We start from the raw sequence: 24,902 nt of genomic DNA on the forward strand, positions 1-24,902 counted from the left end.
ATTTAGAGTTCACCTGTAAGAATATGAGCATCTCCATCTGTTTTAGTGGTAACATTAACATTTTAATAACAACTGTTATTAAATTATCATAAAACGAGCCAATTTATGATTTTACAATGAGCTATTCACAAGTTGTACCTGTAGACGACCAGAAACTGGTATTATAGATTTAATGCTGACTTTACGATTACTAGAAACTATTATTAGATTAATTATATTTAGTCTTGTACCTTAATCAAAAGGTTAAACTTGCTAAAGTCAGCCCAAACAGGTGACTGTAGATGAGCTCATTTGGTGAAAACTGCAAGGAGGAAAAGAAGAAAACAGTTGAGCGCCATCTAGAGCAGAATTAAATACACACTACAGTTTTAAATATAAACCTTGTGTTCAAGCAGTAAATTGAAGCTCATATTAACTTGATAAATTAGCTACATTTATACAGAGCTTTTAGAGCTTCTTTGTATATCCCATAAATTACTTTCTTACAGGCAGCACTGAGGCTAATATGTGTCACCTGACTATAATGAGGACATTATGGGTGTTTTAGGATTTAGATTCACTCTGGTCATTTATGGCCTACAGTTTAGGGGCTCAAAAGATGTTTATATTGTCTATAATATTGAGCATGTCAATTAAAATGGACCATATTGACTTTTTTCTGTTTTACACATGTTACTGTAATACATTATAACACAGAAAATGCCTAAGAAGACATTTGATGTAAATTAGAAAAAAATCTATTATATAGGCCTATATGTGTGTGTGTGTGTGTGTGTGTGTGTGTGTGTGTGTGTGTGTGTGTGTGAGCCTTGAGGTCTTAAGGTGAAACACTGCAGGCTAAAACATATTTTTTTTCATGCATCTGTCAAGTTTGAGATTTTGGGATTTTTTTTTCAGACTAGTGGAAAGAAAACATCAAAAGACATTGTTAAGTGTTTCTTTTATAGCACTTTATCTATTTTTGTCAATAGATTTCAATTGCAATCTATATTTTTAAAGGCAGTTTTCTCAAAATGAGTTTTTTCTCCTAAACTGAGCCATAAATCTCCACTTCAGCAGCACTTACACACACCAAACTTTATATTTTTATTCCTGTCTATCCTGAATGATTTTACAGAGGGATTTGTTCACATATAATTTGCTAGATTTTCATACAACATTTCATTTTAACATTTTTCCCCCAAAAAAAAAAAAAAAAAAGTGTTTCCTGTCTGTTCTAGGTTTTTTCTGAATTATGGAGTGACAAAATGAGATACCAAAAATTTCCTCTGTAAAAACTTTAGACTCTAATATGTAAAAAAAATAAAATAAACAAGAGTTTTGAAACTGACTTCATCCAGTGTTTAGATTTTTGTACTAGAAATGTATGCAAATTACCACATTAAATAAAATCAATAGCCAAAAATACACTGTGTGGGTCAAAATTATTGATTTTTCTTTTATTCCAAATATCATTATGATATTAAGTAAAGATCATGTTCCATAAAAATATTTTGTAAATTTCCTGCTGTAAATATATCTAAACTTTTGAGCCACCCCCTGTATCGTGGCAACTGTACACTTTTACAGTTGTATAATCTTTTTTTGGGAAGGTTAAAACTTTGGTGTTCAACATATTGTTTCAGAAATTCAAACAATTAAAGATCAAAAATTAAACTCCATTTGATTGGTTTTATTTAGTTTGAGTTTGAGAAATCAGACTGCTTGTAAAATGAAATTTGATTAAGTTTTTACAACTTTTTTAAAGAGGTAAATTGTCTTTAAAATTTCACATGGGTTTGAATCAGATTTAGTCAGATCTGCATCTTACCCACTGACTCGGGTCAACTTACCCCTAACCTGGGGCAAATTGAGCCACAGGAGCACTTTTCTTTATAAGAAGCCATATTTTTACAACCCTTTGTCATAGATACATTCAGATCATTTAAAATAATAGGAAACATCCTGAAATTACTTTAGATGCTTAACTTAACTTAATTTAGACACATGTAAAGGTGATTGTATCTATATTTATTTATTTAATTTGTATTTTTTGCACCCTCATACTCCAGATTTTCAAATAGTTGTATATCAGCAAAATATTGTCCTATCCTTACAAACCTAGCCTACATGAATGGAAAGCTTAATTATTTAAAATATTTATTACATTTCTCAAAATTAACCCTTGTGACTGGTTTTGTGGTCCAGGGTCACACACACACACACACACACACACACACACACACACACACACACTGAAAATTGATTATCTTCAATAATGCGTTACTTACACACTATTGTTCTATTTAAATACTGTGCAGTTGCTTTGACACAATCTGTATTGTTACAAGCGCTATATAAATAAAGGTGACTTGACACACACACACACACACACACACACACACACACACACACACACACACACACACACACACACATATATATATATATATATATATATATATATATATATACACTACCGCTCAAAAGTTTGAAACAATGATTTTCTATATTAATATCCATTACAATTGTATTTATATCTGTAATTAAAGTTGAATTTTCAGTCTTGTCACATGATCCTTCAGAAATCATTATAATATGCTGATTTATTATCAATGTTAAAAAAAAAAAAAAATTTTGGAACCTGTGATACTTTTTTCAGGATTCTTTGATCAATAAAAGGTTAAAAACACTAAAAACAAAGGTTTTCTAACAACTGTTCAAAAGTTTGGGGTTTGTACATTTTTAATGATTCCTTTTTATTGAAAGAAATTCATATTTTCATTCACTAAGGGTGTTAAATTAATAAAAAGTTAAAAAAAGATTTATATTTTGAAAAAATGCTGTTTTTTTAACTTGTTATTGATCAAAGAATCCTAAAAAGAAATATCTGTCAGCACAACTGTTTCCAACATTGATCATTTCAATAATAAATCAGTGTATTAGAATGATTTCCGAAGGATAATGTGACACCGAAGACTGGAGTAACAGCTGATGAAAATTCACAGGAATAAATTATATTTTAACGTATGTTAAAATAAAAAACATTATTTTATATTCAAATAACATTTTGCAATATTGCTGTTTTTTTCTGTATTTTTTCTTTCTATGTGATAACAGAAATAACAATGAGCGAATGATTTAAATATATGTACAAACACATTTTTATGTACTTGCATTGCCCAATACAAAACTCTTAAATTTAAAGTAAATTCTGTGTGTCATCGAATTCACCTGCACCAACTTTAACCTTAGTAAACAGGCCTTATGAATCCAATGATTGTGGTTTTTCACTTCAAATACGATATTTGACCAACTTGGTGGCCTATCTTTATCTAACTTCCATCAACAATGTCTTCTATAAAGGAAATTGGGTTTTGTCCATGGTTTCTCCCCCCGCAAATATGTCTCTTTTCTTTCCTTGATGGTTCAGTAACAAATTGAATATTTTAACTTATGAACAATTTCTGAATCTCCATAACTTTCCAGTTCCACCAAAGGAATATAATACTTTGATGAGAGCTATTCCAGTAGGCTTAACCTAGATAATAAGAAATCACCTTAAATTTAGTAAAGGCAACAGTGTTTATCTAGCTTTATGTTTGGGTGGTATCAATATTTTAGATAAGCATTAACAGACATATTCGCAAAATATCTGTTGAATATGTTGTTAACTTTCTTATACTGAATGCAAAATGTTTCATTCATAAGCAAAATCTCCTGTCTTTTTTCCTTTTTCACTTGCTGAAATTGATTTGTTGTTTCTGTTAGACCTAAAATAGTGGCAAATGTTTGTTGCATTATGACAATTTTTCTAAAAGGATGTAATTTATTTTTATACTTTTCTTTCCTGTGTGGATAACACCATTTGATGTACCCAAATCCAGAATATTATTTTTCTGTTTTTATCTTATGATTGTTTCTAGTAGGAATCTATCAATGTCTATTAGTTTGATGAGAGCTATCGCAGTAGGCTTAACCCAGTTAATAAGAAATCACCTTAAATTCAGTAAAGGCAACAGTGTTTATCCAGCCTTATCAATATTTTAGATCGGAAATGCAATAACAGACATATTCGCAATTTTTTTTTTTCTTGCTGAACTTGATCCTGTTGTTTCTCTTAGACTTACAAATAACAAAAAGAGTGCCAAATGTTTGTTTGCTTTATGACAATTTTTCTAAAGGGATGCAATTTATTTTTATACTTTTCTTTTCTGTGAACAACACCATCCACAATATTATTTTCTGTCTTTATCTTATGATTGTTCCTTGTAGGAATTTATCAATGTCTAATTTCCAAGTTTTGCAATTATAATAATAAAAAAACTTAGTAAACAGTGTATGCTGCATATTTCTACGCAAACACATGGAGCTGCAGTGGCAGCAAAGAAGCGTCTGGTCTGCGCAAAGCTGAGCGCAGGTGTGACGCAGTAGAACACAGAAGTGTGTGCGCGGGCTCAGTAGGCAGCAGTTGGAGGTTAGGCGCACCGCGAGGCAAACAAAACGACACCCACAGCAGCAGATGAGTATTCACAACAATAACTCACACCTTTAACTGTAATAGCGTGGATACCGATTGAATTATCGGTGACATTTCACAAACTTCTGCAGGACAGCGAAGATATGTCCGAGCAAGTGTGTGGGTAAGAAAGAAAACAACAGTTACAAAGTTTTGTGTTCACTTAAAATGCTGCAGATGTTCTCCACTGAGTCTGAACACATGACAGTCATGTAATACTATTTCAGTCAACAAACTGATGCTTAAAACTACTAATCGATCGGCAAATGTAGAAATGTTAGTAGCGTTAGCCGTTGGCCAACTGTCGAAGTTGCGTCGCGATATTTTGACGTCTTCAGTTTTATAGAGTAACGTTACAGTTCTTGTTATTAGACTTAAAAGTATTCGCTATTATAAACTTAAAAATAAACATACTACAGCGAGTTCAACAGTATAACGTTTGTTTAGTTTGCCTCTGAAAACTAGCCAGCCATGCTAATCACGAAGTGTAAAGTTACTGTCTGAAATCGCTCAGTCTATTTAGTGTACTAGTTTTTTCAAGATGTTTTGTTTTAGAACTATTTAGTTCACTCTATAGTTTACATTTTAGTATCTATACATTTACAAAATAATGTGAAATGTTCAATAACGGTCGTAGTTGTGCCCATAATGCAATGCGGTTAGATCAACCCCTATGAAATTACCGTTGTGAATGTACAAATTATTGGGATTAGTGCACTTTAGCTCATACCAGATTAAAATACAAAATCTTTGTAGTTTACTCACCCCCATGTCATCCAATATGTTCATGTCTTTCTTTAGTCGAAAAGAAATGAAGGTTTTTGAGGAAAACTTTTCCGGATTTTTCTCCATATAGTGGACTTCAGTGGGAGCCAATTAGCCTTTTTCACACTTCCGTGTTTCTGGCTTCCAGATTGGCGCTTGCAGGGTAAAAGTTTTTCCGGTGACAGCAGCGGCCGTACTTAACAAGAGTAAGTTCGCGAATCAAAGTCTATTTTTACAAAATAAATACTATGATACTATGATATATACCGGTGTTTTACTCTACAAATAGCAAACATGTCTTCAAAAACTTTGTGTCAGCTTCAGGTCATCACAAATAATATGTTTATTTAATTCTGAATCTTGGCACTTATTATTCAGTACATTTTTGAGTTTTGCCGTTCTGTCTATTTGGTGCTGGCTGTGCAATATGACTCTTCACGCTAAATTTTTTCGCTATTATTATTAAAATAATATTGTATTTTCCATAGACATATGTATATTTTCTACTTGCTCTCCATTGCATTATTAACATGACGGTGTAAATGTACGTTGTACAAACAAGAGATGACTCTGATTAATGGCTTTATTCTTATTGGATCGGAATTACATTGTTGTATTGAGTTTATGCATCAACTGGACTCAGAATTGTTTAATTTAGTCTTGAAAAAAATGTGCATTTGGATATAAATCCTGTCATAATTTATCATGATGTAGTGATTCGAGAAAATTGACTGAGTAAATACGCTCAAATATAAAGGAGATGTAGAACAGAAACCAGCCTCGCGTTATGTTGAGCATATTATTTTGAGGAGTCATATAAATTACAAACAAGTGAAAAAGGCTAATGGGTTGGAGGTCCAAAGTAGCCTTTTTCACAAAAATCGGAAATTACGTCAGCGCAGGGTAAAGTTAGTTCTGCTACAGGTCTGTGCCTATTATATTAATATGCCCTTGTCTCAAATAATGCTTCTTACCTTTTCTGTTTTGTCTGTTTTCCAAGTTGTTGTTATATAATCAACAAAGAAACAACTTTGTAATTTATATGGCCACTTCAGTGTTTCCCACAGGTTGGGGGGGGGGGGTTGCAGATGAAAAGAACGATTGGATAGGGATACGATTGGATCCGATCCCCTAAAGGGATTTCCTAATTCCTAAAGGTTAATAATTAAAAAAACTGTTAATAATTAGTTAAACAGAACTTTATTACATTAATTTAACACCATATACAACAGCCTACTTGCTGCACAGTCTGCAACTTTTGTTAGGGCACCTTATTTTGCGACATATTATTGATATTTAACAAATCTATTTCTTTCTCTCCCTGACCTTGTCTTTCTGCTTGAGCAGCACTAGTTGAAGCCTGAAAATATTGTAAACAATAACATAACTAATTACACTGGTCGGACTAAGCTCTGTTTCAGACTGATACCTCCGGTTCAGGATGGTCCTCATCCTCATCACGTGCCTTTTTCAGTCGCGGAAAATACTTTTCAATACTCCTCTGGATTGAAGCAGCAAACATTCAGTGTAAGAGTAAAGAAACGACATAATTTATAATACGTTTATTTGATTCACAGCTGCTACATAAAGAGTTTTGACCTCGACAACCCAACTAGCCTACATTTTACTGCAAACTTGCGACTAGTTAACTTTCTAAAGAAGGCGCAATCGCGTTTGCTAAGGATCGGGACTTACAGTAACATCAACACACTGAAACTATTGTATTCAGAATATAAAATATTTTATAGCACTTTTTAATCTGTGATTGTGTGTTAAAAGTGTTCACGAGATACCAACCTTTCGCCAGCCGTCTTCTCTCCACAGATGATCCAGACAGATGTGGTGTGCATGGAGGGGAGGGGCTGTGTGCATGTGTGTTTGAGGGAGAGACGCGTGAGTGACAGAGAGATGAAGAGAGAGTATGGAAAGGACATGCAGTTGAACGAATTCGCTGCGTGTTTTAAATAGCGTACAAAAGAATAACGAAACGCAATATGTGACGGTCGGTATTGATTTTTTATTTTTTTTTTGGTCGGTGTTGAATCTGTGGTGGTCGGAATTTAATTCGTCTATGTGTGGGAAACACTGCACTTGACTGCTGACTCGTCAAAATAATATGCTTAACATAGCACCTGCTGGTTTCTGTTCCCCATCTCTGGTATATCTGAGCATAATTTACTCAGTTATTTACCTTGAATCATGGTAAATTATGACAGCATTCATATCCAAGTGGACAATTTCGCAAGAATAAATTAAACCTGTGCTACTTAAGACTGACTGCTACTTGAGTCCTGTTGATGCAGGAACTCAATACAAAACGTAATCCCGATCCAATAGGAATAAAGCCATTAATCGGAGTAATCTCTTGTTTAGTATTATATTATTGTATTATGTATATCCCTGGGCACATTATACAACATACATTTACACCGTCATGTTAATAATGCAAAGGAGAGCAAGTAGAAAATACAATATTATTTTAATAATAATAATAGTGAAAAAATTCACTATCCCAGCCAAAAAATAAAGATCTAATCTAGCAAAACAATTGGTGATTTTGTAATAAAAAAAAATTACATTTACACTTTTTAACAACAAAAGCTCATCTTGCTCTAGCTCTGCTTGCACAGAAGGGTTTATAAAGGTAGGGTAGGGCAAGAAATGCCATCTTATTTGCTCCAACTTTAAAATCATCCAACATTGTTGTTTTACCTTTTTTGTAAAGGGCGTTTGACTTTCTTTGCATGTTTGTTTTGTAAACACTGGGTCAGTACTTCCGCCTATACGTCACGTGTGCATGATTACATAATATATGAGGTCAAGTTATTGCAAGATGAGTATTTGTGGTTAAAAAGTATATGAATGTTTGTTTTAGTTTTAGTTTTTTTTTTTTTTTTTAAGAAAATGAATGATTGTTGTGCTAGATAATACCCTTATTTCTCAGCTGGGATTGTGTAGAGCCCTTTGAAGCTGCACTGAAACTGCAATTGTTATGCAGACGATACCCAGTTGTATTTGACAACTGGGTATCGGCAACTCAAAATGCTGGACTGCTTGGATGAAATAAAGTTATGGATGGCATCAAGTTTCCTTCAGCTGAACGAGGCTAAATCTGAAGTGGTGATTTTTTGGCCCATCAAAGTTAGCCAAACAGCTCTCACATGATCTAGGCCCTTTAGCCGCCAATGTTAATACTCGGGTAAGGAACCTTGGGGTGAATTTCGATTCCGAACTGTAATTTGATAAACAACTAAATGTTGTGGTAAAGGGTAGCTTTTTTCAGTTGAGGGGTATTGCCAAATTGAAAGGCTTCCTGTCTTTTAAAGATATTGAAACCATGATCCATGCATTTATTTTGTCCAGATTGGACTATTGTAATTCTCTATATTTGGGGTTGTCTAAGAATTTGCTTTCACGGTTGCAGTGGCCAGTTGACTGGCACCAGGAAATGTTCCAGTATCTCTCCGGTGCTGGCCTCTCTGCACTGGCTCCCTGTTGAATATAGGGTGCAATACAAGGTCCTTTTAATGGTCTTTAAAGGCTTACATGGGCCCTGTATACATTTCAAATTTGTTAAAGCGTCATTGTTCTGCAAGACCCCTAAGCTCATCTCATAGTTTCCTTTTAAATGTGCCAAATTCTTGATTAAAAACCAAGGGAGATTGTGCATTTGTGGTGGCAGCACAGCATCTTTGGAATAGCCTTCCTCCACATATTAAATCCTATGACTGCATTGAGTGTTTTAAATCTATGTTGAAGACTTCTGTTCTCTGCTGCTTTTAATTGATGTTAGTTTATATGGGGCTTGTTCAGTGTTCTGTAATGCGTTAGGGTGTGTGTGTGTGTGTGTGTGTGTGTGTGTGTGTGTGTGTGTGTGTGTGTGTGTGTGTACCTGGTATTCATCACGTTGTGGGGACCAAATGTCCCCACAAGGATAGTAATACCAGTTGTGTGCACAATCTCCTGTGAGGGCTAGGTTTAGGTGTAGGGTAGGTGTAGGGCAATAGAAAATACGGTTTGTACAGTATGAAAACCATTACGCCTATGGAATGTCCCCATAAAACATGTAAACCAGTGTGTGTGTGTGTGTGTGTGTGTGTGTGTGTTAATTTTGGGTCTGTAAAGCACTTTGGTCAACTGGTGTTGTCTATAAAAAATAATTGATTGATCGATTGATTGAATTGTAAACTTTAATCCATTGGGCACCATTGAAGCCCACTATATTTCCTCAAAAACCTTCATTTCTTTTCGAATGATGAAAGAAAGACATGAACATCTTGGATGGCATGGGGGTGAATGAATTATAGGGAAATTTTTATTCTGGAAGTGAACTAATCCTTCAACATCTTGACTGAACAGCTCTGGTAGAAAATCTAGTAGTATGTGTTGTTCAGTCATTTAGTGTATGTTGGCCAGGTTTTCTCTATCAAACTAAATTGCCAAATATATGATGCATAGTGTTTTAAAAAACACATTTTGTAAATCAGGTTACAAAATGTGTGTTGTGTATTCCAGCCTTTTTAGCTAAACGTCCCTAATACAGAAATCCTAACAACCACCACATCTGTCTTTTCTTTAAAAATCACATCTATGTGTAGCTGTCCATGAAAAACAAATTTAGTGTTATTCTTCGAACTAATGTTTTTCAAAATTGTAGGTTCAGTGTGCTTATCCAGCGATTCATTTGAGTCGTCCTTTGAAAGCACAGCTGCTTGAAGGGGAAGGTAAGGTATGTTTTGTTGCATATTCTCTTTGTTTCAATTCTGTCTCTCTTGCCTGTTCTTGAAAAATCACATCTCATTGAAACTATACTTCATTTAATTTTGCTAAAACTCTCTTTGACCATTGCTCTATATTATAGAACTGTTTTTTGTGTGTAGACGTTCATAGCAGGTTTAGTACGTAGAGTTGCTCTGATTAGGATTGGAGTTCAGCTCAACTATCACACATAATCAAAATTTTGCATCCTATTTGATGGTCTTCTCTGTATTTCTAGTGCAATAGAAACTATGGTAAGTCTTAAACCTAAGGGTGTGACTGATCCTGAGTCTGATATTGATGAAGATGTTGAGCGACTGAAGAGCAAATGGACTTCTAAAGAGGTGAGCTCCATTTAAAACATCACTATTTATAAGACAACATCACTTTCTTAAGCAATTCTACATGAAATAGTTTACATAATTATTGAACTAGTTTTTTCCACTTAATATGACTGCATTTATGTTTTTCCCCCCACTTCCTGATGCTGTACAGTAGTTGTGTACTACAAATTTTAGCGCAAGGTGTGATTAATGAGCAAAAGCTAGGTATTTATAGTACATATGTGACCCTGGGCCACATAACCAGTCTTAAGTAGCACAGGTATATTTGTAGCAATAGCCAACAATACATTGTATGGCTCAAAATGACTGATTTTTCTTTTATGACCAAAATCATTACGATATTATTTAAAGATCATGTTCCATAAAGATATTTTATAAATTTCCTACCATAAATATATAAAAATTTAAGTTTTGATAAGTAATATGCATTGCTAAGAACTTCATTTGGACAACTTTAAAGGTGATTTTCTTAATATTTAGATTGAAGATTGCAGGTTTTCAAATAGTTGTATCTCGGGACAAATATTGTCCTATCCTAACAAACCATCAGTGAAAAGCTATAGATCTCAATTTAAAGAAATTGACTTATGATTGGTTTTGTGGTCCAGGGTCACATATATGTTAGATGTTTGTTGGAAAAAAATGGTAGTGGTCTTATAAGCAAAATAAACATTAATAATATAAACATTTTATTTTTATTTTGAGCTATAATTTGACTTAAACATGATAGGTGTTCTTAATAGGTGTCTTGAGATTCAACCTTTTATACAAATATCCGTAGTTTTAAAGGAAATAAACATTTTTTGGTGGTTTGTGTTTGTCAAATTTTTAGGATGAAAGTCTTGCTTCCCTTGTCAGGAGGTTTGGAAAGGATGAGTGGGAGCTGATTGCAGGCTCTCTACCTGTGAGTGATCTAATTTAAAGTGTTAGCTCATTAATATTGACATGTTTAAGGTGGCATTTGTGACTGTACATATTTGAGATCTCTATTTGCAGGGACGCTCTGCACAGGACTGTAAATACAGATTCACGGTTGTCTTAGACCCAGAGCTTGTTAAGGGAACCTGGACCAAAGAAGAAGATGAAAGGGTGAGCATTGTTTGGTTTATTAATTAGACTTGAGTAAAGGATCAGGGCTGGACATTGTATTTTTCAGAATGTATTTTTATTTTTTGTCAAACAAGTTTATTTTAGTCTACAGTAGTAATAGCATACATAGAAATGAAATGGTGTAAAGTTCTTGAAGTGAACTCTCAGAGCAGCTCTGGAGATGAAGTTCATGTGGTCTGTCCTCATATATTGAGACGGGATCTAACTAGGTTGTCTTCTCTTTCTGTAGCTCATTCAGCTGGTGTCATTGTATGGTGACAAGAAGTGGAGCACAATTGCAAAACACCTAAAAGGCAGAAGAGGCAAACAGTGTCGTGAGCGGTGGCATAACCACCTCGACCCTTCTGTGATTAAAACCCCCTGGACAACAGAAGAGGACCTCATGATTATTAAATGCCATTGTGTGCTGGGATCACGTTGGGCACAAATTGCAAAGTTTCTCCCTGGAAGGTAATTTAGTTTTGTGTTGTTGTAATATCTTTATTGTTATTGTTAAGCAGTGTTATAGTGTTGTCATTTATTTAATGTAATTGGTAAGTAACTGGTGTAAGTTGTTACATAATGCACTAAAACTGACGAGCATTTGTTAATGTTTGTTAGGACTGATAATTCAATAAAGAACCATTGGTATTCAACCTTAAAGCGTAAAATGGACAAGGGAGCTTACAATATGGAGGATGTTGATTTGAGTGATCTTGGACTCCATCAGTCACAAAAAGAAACCTCTACTGCCACAGGCCATGAAAAGGTATTTTATTTCTTTAGTGTTGTGTATATGTTTGCTTTTGATTAGCAGTAGATCTTGTAAAATTCTTGTTTATTTTAGTTCATTTATTTAACATGAATTTACATTAATGATTTTACTGTGGTCGCACACTGGTCTATCATCAGTCTCAGACAGGACAACACAAAAATAAAAATGATAGTTTCCTACATGCATAGATTTATCTGATGTATAGCACCATCAACAGAAAACCTAAAAGAGGAGCACAGATTGTTTTCTGTACATATAGACAACTTGGAATATAACTAAGAGTGTAATATGTGACTCTGGACCACAAAACCAGTCATAAGGGTCAGTTTTTTTAAAATTGATATTTATACATCATATGAAAGATGAATAAATACAACTGTTTGAAAATCTGGAATCTGAGGGTGCAAAAAAATCAGGATGCTGTGAAAATTGCCTTTAAAGTTGTCCAAATGAAGTTCTTAGCCATGCATATTACTAATCAGAATTTAAGCTTTGGTATATTTACAGTAGGAAGTTTACAAAATATCTTCATGGAACATGATCTTTACTTAAAATCCTAATGATTTTCGGGATAAAATAAAAATCTGTCATTTTGACCCATACAATGTATTTGTGGCTATTGCTACAAATATACCCATGCTACTTAAGACTGGTTTTGTGATCCTGGGTCACATATGTGAACAGTATGTCTGTAAGTGACATTCAAAAGTGTATTACAGTGAAAACTACATAGTAAAATGTAAGCTTTAACCCAAGTTAAATATCACAACATGAAAGTAACGTAATCTGACTACTGATCTGATTACTTTAAGGCTAACAAATGTGTGTTTTCACTAGCAGTGGTATAAGTTTTGTTTCAAACACCTAATATGCTATATTAGTATACTAGTTATCTTTCCAACTCCCTGTCTTTGTGTGCATTTTGAACTATCGCATTAGAAACGAGTGATAGAAATGCCAAAATTCGTAAAAAAATTCACAATTCACAAATAAGTTTTTATGCTCGCTTGAGGTGGTTTTTGAATTGTGTGAAAAGGGTTAATGGGAAACCCATTTTGTGAATAAATTCCTCCATGTGCACCAAAAAAGTCATGCGACTGCGTTATGAGCTGGGATAACTTGACCAACCAGCGGACCGATCTCATTGCACAGCATCTGAAATGTTAGGGTCATTCTGAAATGCCTGAGCCTGAGTATTTCTGTATAATTGCCTCCCAGAACTGTCTTACCCAACTGTGTTCCCAAACAGCAGATTGAGTCCAGCAGTAACCACATTTAATTTCTCTTTCTGAGATGCAAGTAATTTATTATGTATGAAAATTATTACTAGTAAATTATTCTTAGTGATATTTTAGTGCCAGTTTATCAGGAAGTGATGATTTTGTTCCCTCTCAGTCGTTCTCTCGACGTCACGTCGGAGGCCGACGAATTGGGATATCGCTTAGAGATCGTGTGTAAACTAAACGAGCCAATGCACATTGGCATGCATGATTGCATCCAGCTGTTGCTGATCACAGCGTGAGTATAAATAGGCAGCCGGTGCAATGCATAGACAGCTTTCGCTTCGGAGCCGATCTTCTGACTGAGAGAACGGAACGAGCATACAAGAATTCAACTCTGCAGACTGTGTGTGTTGGCGGCATGGCGCGTCAGCGGTGGTGGTCTCCTGTGGGTGGAAAAGCGCACAGTAAAGGACTGCACTACCCGCCTTCTGTGTCGCAGCGACCATCTCCCCTGTGCGCTTCAGCACTGCGAGCAGTTTCTAAGAGTGACACGGGTGAACGTCTTTTTAAAGACGAGGCATTTAAAAGCAAAATGCCGTTTCACCCGTGCGTTTCTGGATGCGGTCGTTACCTGGCGCCAGGCGATGGTCACGATTGCTGTCTGACGTGTCTGGGCATTAAGCACACTCAGGCGGCGTTCGTGGATGTTCGTTCATGTCGTCATTGCGGTGGCATGTCCATCACGGAGCTGCGGACCAGACTCTGCTTCCTGCAAAGGGGCGGGGTGCCAGTTCCTCTGCCCAGATCTACCGTTCCCCCCGGCAAAGGCCGGGGGGGCTCTACCTCTGGCAGAGGGCTGACTGGTCTGATGGTGACGGTGACGGTGGGGAATTTCCTGGCGGATAATCCGTCGGGGGTTCCTCCTTCCACCGACACTCCACTTTCAGAAGGATGTGCTGGACCTCCTCGTGGGGTACCTCTCATTACTTTTGGAGCTCCCCCTGACGTCCAGATGTCGATCGCGGCATCGGGGGGTGAGCCAGACTTTTCGGGGGAGGACGTTTCCGGATCGCTGCCGTCCACTGGGCGGTCACCGACTCTGAAATGATGGCTATGCTTGCCCGGGCCGCCGAGAAGGTAGGGCTTGAATGGAACCCTCCATCACGTCCCGATCCTTCTCGGCTGGGCGACTGGTATCTTGGGGTGGCCCGCGCTGGTTCTCAGCGCCCCACCCCAGTGCCTTTCTTCCCGGAAGTGCATGATGAGCTCACTGGGACATGGACGGCACAGAAACCGCTCCAGTGGTACATCCTCCCTCACCACCCTTGATGGCGGACCGGCACGGGGCTACACGGCTGTCCAGCCGGTGGAGCATGCGGTGGCGATGCAATTGTGTCCCTGCACCGCTTCCACTTGGCGGGGCAACCCGTTGCTCCCCTCCCGGGCCTGTAGGCACTCGTCGGCTCTGATCGGCAGTGCCTACGCGGCTTGTGGGGCTGCTGGCTCCGCCCTACACGCTATGGCGTTGTTACAGGTCCATCAGGCCCAGGCACTGAAGGACCTGTACAAGGGTGGGCACGACCCATAAGTTCTACGTGAACTTCGCATCGCGACGGACCTCGCACTACGAGCGACGAAAATGACCGCACGGTCTCTGGGTCGTGCGATGTCCACGATGGTGGTCCAGGAGCGCCATCTCTGGCTGTGTCTGGCCGACATGAGGAAAGCCGATAAGATCAGGTTTCTAAATGCCCCCGTGTCCCAGACCGGCCTCTTCGGCGACGCGGTGGAAAACTTTGCCTTGCAGTTTTCTGCCGCACAGAAGCAGACAGAGGCCATCAGTCACATCCTGCCCCGGCGTGCTCCTGCTACTGCCTCCACAGCCTGCTCGTCGCCGAGGGCGGCCCCCTGCTTCTGCCCCCGCTCCACAGCAGCCAGCGCAGCAGCCTTCACAGCGGCGCCGTGGAGCCGGTCACAGACTAGTGGGAAACGCAAGAACAAGCGTCCCTGAGACGGGCGACCCTGAGATGGAGGAAGCTGCTCTTCGGGAGGTGATGAACGCACCACTCCCTCCCCCGGAGGAGGGCCGGGTGGAGAATCTTTTGTTTCTTTTTTTCCCCGTCATTGGCCTCACAGCCAGTGACACCCAAATTTTCAATAAAAGAGCAATGTCCTCTATCTCTGGGTCCCCAGAGGGGAGAGCGGATGTCACACGTGTCAACCTCAGGCCTCATCCCCTCTCCTCTCTCGCCAGCAGTCGGCACTGGGCGGTTGGAGAGTGCTATAAAACAGACTACTCACGCACCAGCTGCCAGAACGCAGGTAAATGTCTTGCACACACTACACACAGACCCCGCTTCGGACCGGCACAGAGACGCCCGAGCGGGGTCCCTGCGTTCCACTTCGCTGCCCCCCCGCAGGTACGTCGGTGGTTCCGCTGGTTCCGCTTGTACGTTGTCTGGGAGCCTGGATAGAGCTTCCCAGCCCGTCTTGCTGGCTCCTCCAAACCATCAGACTCGGCTATGCGATTCAGTTTGCCCGGTGTCCTCCGAGGTTCAGGGGCATCCACTTCACTACAGTGAAAGCAGCAGATGCCCCTGTCCTGCGTGCAGAGGTTGCTACCTTGCTGGCGAAGGAAGCAATAGAGCCGGTCCCTCCAGCCGATATGAAGACAGGGTTCTACAGCCCTTACTTCATAGTACCCAAGAAAAGTGGTGGGTTACGACCGATCCTGGACCTGCGTGTCTTGAATCGAGCTCTTCACAAGCAAACTTTCAAGATGCTCATGCAGAAACACATCCTCAGATGTGTCCATCCCCAGGATTGGTTTGCAGCGGTCGACCTGAAGGACGCATACTTTCATGTTTCGATCCTTCTGCGCCACAGACCATTTCTGTGGTTTGCGTTCGAAGGCAGAGCATATCAGTACAAGGTCCTGCCCTTCGGGCTGTCCCTCTCGCCCCGTGTCTTCACAAAAGTCGCGGAGGCGGCCCTTGTTCCCCTCAGAGAACAGGGCGTTCGTATCCTCAACTACCTTGATGACTGGCTGATACTAACTAGCACAGACTCGAGAGCAGTTGTGCAAACACAGGGACCTGGTGTTGGCACACCTCGCCCACTTGGGCCTTCGGGTCAACTGGGAAAAAAGCAAACTCTCTCCTACGCAGAGGATCTCTTTTCTCGTTGTAGAAATGGACTCGGTCAACCAAACAGCTCACCTCACACGAGCGTGCTCAGTCGGCGCTGAACTGCTTGAATACTTTCAGGAACAGGAAAGTGGTCCCACTGAAACAAATTCAGAGGCTCCTGGGGCATATGGCAGCAGCTACGGCAGTTACACCGCTTGGTCTACTCCATATGAGACCACTTCAGCACTGGCTTCATGGCCGAGTCCCGAGGAGAGCGTGGCAGCGCGGCACTCTCCGGGTCAGAGTAACCTCGGCCTGCCGCCAAACCTTCACCCCGTGGTCAGACCTAGCTTTTCTTCGGGCAGGAGTACCCTTAGAACAGGTCTCCAGGCATGCTGTGGTACACACGGATGCCTCCACCACCGGCTGGGGGGCCACGTACAACGGGCAGGCAGTGTCGGGGGTTTGGACGGGCCCTCAGCTACACTGGCACATCAACTGCCTAGAGCAGTACGCCTTGCCTTGAACCATCTCAAAGGGCGCCTTCGAGGCAAACACGTGCTGGTCCGTACGGACAACACTGCGACCGTTGCGTACATCAACCAACAAGGTGGTCTATGCTTCTGTCGCATGTCGCAGCTCGCCCGTTCTCTCCTCCTCTGGAGTCAGAAGCATCTGAGGTCGCTTCGTGCCATTCATATTCCGGGTTTGCTCAACCGTGCAGCTGACGAGCTCTCACGAGCTGCGCTTCCCGGAGAGTGGAGACTCCATCCCCAGACGGTCCAGCTGATTTTGGAGACGTTTCGGGGAAGCTCAGGTAGACCTGTTTGCTTCTCCGGAGACGTCCCACTGCCAGTTGTTTTACTCCCTGACCGAGGGTACTCTTGGCACGGACGCCCTGGCATGCAGCTGGCCGTGGGGTCTGCGCAAATATGTGTTTCCCCCAGTGAGCCTTCTCGCACAGACACTGTGCAAAGTCAGGGAGGACGAGGAGCATGTCCTGCTAGTGGCTCCTTACTGGCCCACTCGGACCTGGTTTCCAGAACTAATGCTCCTTGTGACAGCCCCTCCCTGGCGGATTCCTCTGAGGAAGGATCTACTGACTCAATGACGGCGCACCCTGTGGCACCCGCGTCCAGACCTCTTGAAACTACATGTCTGGTCCCTGGACGGGACGCGGAGGTTCTAGGTGATCTAACCAAGGATTGGTAGACACCATCACTTCGGCGAGAGCTGTATCCACGAGACATGCTTACACCTTGAAGTGGAACCTGTTCGTCGAATGGGCTCTCTCTAGAAATGAGGACCCCCGAAGATGCCCGATCGGAGTTGTGGTCACCTTTTTGCAGCAAGGGTTGGAGCGTAGGCTGTCTCCCTCCACCCTTAAGGTCTATGTAGCCGCTATCTCTGCAAACCATGACCCCGTTGAAGGAAGGTTGGTGGGTAAGCACGACCTGGTCATCAGGTTTCTCAGGAGAGCGAGGAGGTTAAATCCTCCTAGGCCCCCTCCGTACTCTCTTGGGACCTGTCTCTGGTGCTCACAGCACTACAGCGGGTCCCCTTTGAGCCTTTGCAGTCAGTCGAGCTAAAGTATCTTTCTATGAAGACTCTGCTCCTGCTTGCACTGGCCTCCATCAAGAGGTTAGGGAACCGGCAGGCGTTTTCGGTCGACGACTCGTGCCTTCAGTTCGGGCCGGCAGATTCCCAGGTAACCCTGAAGCCCCGGCCTGGCTACGTGCCCAAGGTTCCCACTACTCCCTTCAGGGATCAGGTGGTGATCCTGCAAGCGCTGCCCCCGGAGGAGGCAGACCCAGCCCTAGCTTTGCTTTGTCCCGTCCGAGCATTAAGGTGCTATGTTGACCGGACCAAAGCTTCAGGACCTCAGACCAACTCTTCATTTGTCACGGAGGATGGCAGAAGGGGAATGCCGTCTCCAAGCAGTGGATGGCTCACTGGATAGTTTGTTAGGTTTTATAGCCTTTGTGTAGAGCCAGTCTCCTCCTGTGTTCTCACCTCAAACGGGTGGAAACACAGAGTGGCACTGGCTCGGGTCGGCTTGCTATCTTCTCCAGAGTGTCCATACAGTCGACCCTGTCGAGTTCCTCCTTCCCCGGCCCCTGACGTGGCGGAGCGTCTAGGCGCCAGGCCCTCTCTCGATGAATCCTCCAGAACCGATAGAAGGCTCGGGATAACATGAGAGACTTAAGTGAATCCCATATGTTATTCCACGGTAACCCACAGAGGCCACGTTTCCCCGGTAGACCGTATACCATCATCACAAGGCCTCAATCACCTCCAATCTTCCATATGTCCTAGTTTGAGCCATATGCGTATTGCTCCGAACCTCCTGCAGGATGGGTGGGGGCTCCCCACGTGACGTCGAGAAACCGACTGAGAGGGAACGTCTCGATTACGTATGTAACCCTCGTTCCCTGAAGGAGGGAACGGAGACGTCACGTCCCGTCGCCTCAGCTGCTGTACCACCGCTGTCCCGCCGGCCCGGCTCGGCTCCTCAGCGAAAACCTGTCTATGCATTGCACCGGCTGCCTATTTATACTCACGCTGTGATCAGCGATAGCTGGATGCAATCATGCATGCCAATGTGCATTGGGTCATTTAGTTTACACACGAAGAGGATTGGTATCTCTAAGCGATATCCCAATTCGTCGGCCTCTGACGTCACGTCTCCGTTCCCTCCTTCAGGGAACGAGGGTTACATACATAACCGAGACGTTCTCTTTGACTTGTTTGATGGAAATGGTGCTTTTTTGCAAATGTTTTATGCATTATTCCAATTTTATACATAAAAAATTTAATTAACAAATTTGGATGGAAACTTGGCTATTGAATTCATCAATAGATCAATAATATTTACATGAAATATTAACACATATTTTTGTTTGTCTGTTTGACTTGAGATAGTGGAGGGTCTGAGAAGACATTACACCAGATCAGAATCAGAAAGCCACCCTGGAAAAGCCCTAGATAGTAGAGGTGCACGATTCTGAATAAAATGAGAATCACAATTTTTTTGCTCAGAATAAAGATCACGATTCTCTCACGATTCTGGAAAACTTTTTTATTTGAAAGATTCATCCCTGAACATTAGGTTATCAAACAACAGTAAAACAGCAGTGAAATAAGACAAAATAAACGTTGCTTTAAATTTAAAGAAATGTAATGAAAAATAATGTAATGTAAACAAAACAAAAAAATCGCCATTTAAACATTCAAAAATAAACATACAAAGGTATTATGTCAGAGTAAAGCGATTTAAAGATTCTTAGCTAGAAACACTAGCCTATCAACATTATATGGCTGTCACCGTCCACTCTGTGGGAAGCCCAAGTTTACTTCACCATATATTGTTGGAAAGGTCTAAGGCTCCTAAATAGATGCGTGAGCGTAACTCTGCCGCTGAGTTATCATCTGATGTGAATGAATGCTGCGTCGTACAGTACATTGAGACAGAGGCGCCATGAATTGCATCTGACAGAATGTGCGCTGAAGATGAAGTTTAAATGGTTATGTAATGTTGGAGAGAACAGCTAACCTGTCACTGCATCAGCTCACAGCAGTCTGTGCAGTAATTAGGCTAGCAAAAGTTTTGCAAAATATGAATAAAATATAATTGGCTGAATTGTATAAATGCTGGATTAAGATCGTGAAGGGGGTCAAATCGAGATCGCGATCTTTTAACGATTAATTGTGCAGCTCTACTAGATAGACATGTAAACATTTAGGATAGATGTGATCATTCTGCTTAATTGCTACTTTTGTAATTAAGATAAATGTTATTGCCCACACTTGTCATTTTAATGTTTGATTTTAATCCACAGTCAAAGAGCACAGCAGAGCCATTGCCCAAGGTGAAAGAGGTAAAGAGGACAACTTTAGTAAAAACCCTAAAAGCTGACAGTCCGCCCGTCTACCCACGTTCAGCCTCACCCTCCAGCTCCAGAAGTGCTTGCGTTGTGCCACCGCAACATAAAGGATTTATTGATGATGTTTTGCAAATGATCGCTGAGGACATGCTACCCCTAAACTTCACTGAATGCTCTGGCTTTCGTAAATTCATGAACTCAGTTGGTCCTCAACACCCACAAGTCTCCCAGCGCACCATAGCTTTAGAGCTATATAATGTTGTGGAGAAAACCATCAAGCCACAGCTGATCCAGCAGTTTAGAAACTGTGTATCTTTAAGCGGAGGCCAAAACGTTATTCACGTCACGGCTGATGTTTGGGCTAGCGAACATATGGAACCGCTTCTCGCTGTTCAGATTCACTTCCTCGATGACGACTGGAACATTCACAGGCCCACTGTGGCTTTTCGCCATTTGCAGCGTAATCAGTTCATGCCAAATATCGGAGGAGAGCTTGAATCGATTCTTCTAAGCTTTGGGCTTTTCCCTCATAACATTGGTTACACCATTATCCATGAGGCCAAGAACACTATTGCTACTCATGATGTTTTCTGTGACTACAAAATCATGTGTTCTGCACAAAAGAACGATCCAGATGAAGATGATTTATTGCGTTTTCTTGATGATCAGGTCACCATAGAGGATTTCTCTATCGCTGAAATTTCGTCCAGCAAACATCTGGATTGTATTACTACACAACTGCACTCTGTAATGAAGGAGGCATTGAAGAAATCCAGAGTTGTTGACCGTATACTTCTTGAGATACAAAGTGTGGTGTCTTTTTTCCGTCGCAGTGCCTACTGGTTTGAGGTTCTTGCGAGAAAATGCAAGCTCTCGCTGTCTGGTTCTTCCAACACGAGCAGCTACACGTGGAACTCTACGATCACCATCATCCGTGAAATTATGCAAGAGTCCATATGGGACTTGGTGATGACCATTCTCAATCAAGCTCGCACGGAGGCAAACAGCTGCCCCGTTTGTCCGCCAGCGGTTCACGTTGCACGGGAACAGGTGGTGGACTTTGTTGGCCTAGTGGAGCCTTTCGAAGAGGTGGTCCAGGTTCTTCAGGAAGACGGATTCACCTTATCCCTCATCATTCCATCTATCATTGGACTTGATAAAACTCTTGAGACCAAGACCACGAGTTTTAGCCTTTTCTGCTCGGCTCTCCGTTCTGGTCTTCGCTCTCACTTCCAACCTCTTATTTTAAAAAGAGATTTGATAATAGCCACAGTTCTGGACCCCCGAATCAAGCTGGAACCCTTTGACGATGGAAAAGAAAAGTTCAAGAATACCACACTGTTTACTCCGTCCAAACTGCGCGTCACCTCAATTGTAGAGTCTGCATTCATTGAAACTTGTACCACAGCAGAAACGAGCTGTGATAAACCCAATGTTGATACACAGTTCACTGAGAAGGTGCCTGAGCTGCATCAGTATTTATCAGAGCCCTTGTCCGAGGGAGATATTTCTGTCCAAAGCTTTTGGAAAGAAGCTACACGCTTTCCTCGGCTACAGAGCGCTTGCCGCAAAATTTTGGCCGCCCCTGCATCTTCAGGAGGATTTAAGAGACTGTTTCCTTTAGCGTCCTGTATCGTACGGGCCCGGAGAAACAGACTGCCGGAGCACACGACTGAACGGCTGCTGTTGTACCGAGAGTTTCGGAAAAAGGATGGCAAAAATGCAATGGAATACTGAGCTTTTTGATTTCGTTGATCAAGTGGAAAATATATGCTGATATAAAGTGTTTTTTTTTTTTTTTTTTTAAATCAGTGTTTTTTTTTATAATTATGTGATCTAAAATGTCACTGAGAATAAACTTTAAAACATCAGTGTTGATATCTTCAACTGATTTTCAAATTGTTGTCTGTGGTTTCTCAAATTGCTGATTTTGTTTTAGGCTGGGTACACACTAAAAGATTTTTCAAATCTTATAAGATCTTAAAAATGTGAGAGACCACATACATGAGAAGAAAAAGATCCTAGATTTAACCGTGTTGCTCCTATAGTTTGTGGTGTGCCGCAATGTGACAAAGACAGCACACCAACCAACAGATTTGCAACCAGAGTGCCGATTGGGAACATGGGAAATCTCACAGAATGTATCGAGACTTGAGAATAAACGTCACACAACAGTTTTACAAGAGTTTTTTAATTTTTATTTTATTTTCAAGCCTAATGTTTACACTGCAAAAAATGCTTTTCTTACTTAGATTTTTTGTCTTGTTTCCAGCCAAAATATCTACAAATTCTTAAATTAAGAAGGATTTCTAGAATATAACAATTATTGTTTTGTTTTCAGAAAAAAACAAGTAAAAAAGAAATGAGTTTTTGCTTAAAACGAGCAAAAATAATCTGCCAGTGGGGTAAGCAAAAAAAAAATCTTAATTCAGACAGAAAACAAGATTATTTTTCTTACCCCATTGGCAGATTATTTAGCTTGTTTCAAGCTAAAATGCACTTAGTTTTGACTTTTTTTTTTTTTCTGAAAACAAGACAATTTTTATGTATCTAGAAAATCGTCCTTGATTTAAGAATTTCTAGATATTTTGGCTGGAAACAAGACAACAAATCTAAGTATGAAAAGCAGTGTATTCATGTTGAAATCAATTTACAGACAATATTGTTTAGAAAAAGGTTTGGTTAATGGTTTGGTTAATACCTAATCAATATTTACTGTAATTACAAATGATCAGTATCATTCAAAATTATATGCAGGATTTACCCAGCAAAATATTATTTGGTAAAATTTCAATCTGATGTTGATTTTCAGTTGCTCTGAAACATTTATTTTGGCATATTTGTAAAACGATATTTGGCAAAATCTCTGATTTTATTATAGAAAGTATTGATAATCATTTTGTTTTGGAATGGATATATGTATTATTTGAGAATATGTAAACATTTTGTTTTGTTTTGTATGGACATATGTATTTTTATTTATTCCCTGCAGAACAGCAAAGAAAAGCATTGTCACGTCTACATAAAAAATATTTTTTACATGCAAAAATTCATTTTCACAAATGTAAGATTTGCAAAGAAATATAATAATAACATTTTTTTTTTCTGATTGGCAAAAAAGGAGCATTTTATTAATACGAATTTATATTAAACAAAAAGCTATTAAAATGTTTAAAGTTTGTACATGCTTTAATATTTTGATAAAAAAAAAAACTTGTAGGCCTATTTGTATACTGAACCTCTGTAGAATTGTTTATAAAATGTTTAATGTTATCATATACATGTAATTTCATCTTGTTAATAAAACACTTGGAAATAAATGTGGTAGACTTAAGCTGGGTACACACCACAAGACAGTCGGGCTGATTTTGGGCCGATTTCTCCCCTTCTGACAATCATAGATAATGTCTGATTATCTTGGTGGTTCTAGAGATTATTTTATCAGATGTTCCTGTTAAGAATGACTGAATCTGCTTGGAAGATCGCAAATCGTAAATATATTTAACATGTCCTGGGGCCCGTTTCAGAAAGGAGGTTAAGTGAAAACTCTGAGCAAGTCAACCCTGAAATAAGGGAAACTCTGGGTTTTCCGTTTCAGAATGGGAGGTTTATCAAACCTGAGAAAGCAGGGTAAGTCAAGCCTGTTTCTGAAAGAGAGGTAACTTATACTCAGAGTCAGTTACCTTGGTAACTTACTCTGTGAACCAAACCTGGTCAGGAGCAGGTTTTCTTCGGTAAACCCAGAGTTTCTTTCTGTCTCCTCCCCGTTTTTAAAGCGTAAGTGATGTTTAAATACCTCATTCACTCATTTATGCTTCAAAAATACTTTTCTTAGTGAGTGTTTTGGAATGTAAATTTAGTGCATTTTACTTAAAACATGAAAAATAATCTTAAGCAAATGGAAACAAGATTATTTTTCTTACCCAATTGGCAGATAATATGCAAAATAAGACAAATACACTTAAAATATTAAATAAACACCTTATGTGCACTGTAAAAAAAAATTAACTGAAATAAAGTGCAAAAACAGTAATTTTACAGAGATTTTCATAAAAAGTTTTACAGAAAAATGTTATCTTACAGATTTTTCCTTGTTTCAATTAGGATATTTTACTTTAATTTTACGTTTTTTGCTTGGCTTGCCAGTCATTTGACTCTTTTTTTGCAAAACCTATTTTACCTAGATTATTACAGTGACTGCACTAAATGTTCTACAGAGAAACACTGTCATTTTGCAAATCATTACAATAAAAAACAATACAATAAAGTGTCAAAGCATGCTCAAGGTGGAAAATTAACAGTTTTATTTAAAAGACAAATACAAAGTCTGCACAAAAACCATAATTTACTTAATTTACTTACCCCCATGTAATCCAAGATGTTCATGTCTTTCTTTCTTCAAATCAAAAATAAATTAAAGTTTTTGAGGAAAACATTC

The 24,902-nt window shown here is 39.8% G+C and overlaps 1 protein-coding gene across 1 annotated transcript; it reads left to right on the forward strand.

The window, feature by feature from the left end:
• The first annotated feature begins 4,469 nt into the window (after positions 1-4,469).
• Positions 4,470-23,702, forward strand: mybl2a (v-myb avian myeloblastosis viral oncogene homolog-like 2a). The gene is made up of 8 exons (XM_073823479.1): positions 4,470-4,622; positions 9,921-9,987; positions 10,260-10,365; positions 11,198-11,269; positions 11,362-11,454; positions 11,705-11,925; positions 12,076-12,223; positions 20,420-23,702. Exons 3-8 carry the CDS (start codon positions 10,273-10,275, stop codon positions 22,199-22,201), a joined length of 2,409 nt encoding a protein of 802 aa, XP_073679580.1. The 5' UTR covers positions 4,470-4,622; positions 9,921-9,987; positions 10,260-10,272; the 3' UTR covers positions 22,202-23,702.
• Positions 23,703-24,902: the final 1,200 nt, after the last annotated feature.

Source organism: Garra rufa, chromosome 18, assembly GCF_049309525.1.
Source record: "Garra rufa chromosome 18, GarRuf1.0, whole genome shotgun sequence".
Lineage (NCBI taxonomy): Eukaryota > Metazoa > Chordata > Actinopteri > Cypriniformes > Cyprinidae > Garra > Garra rufa.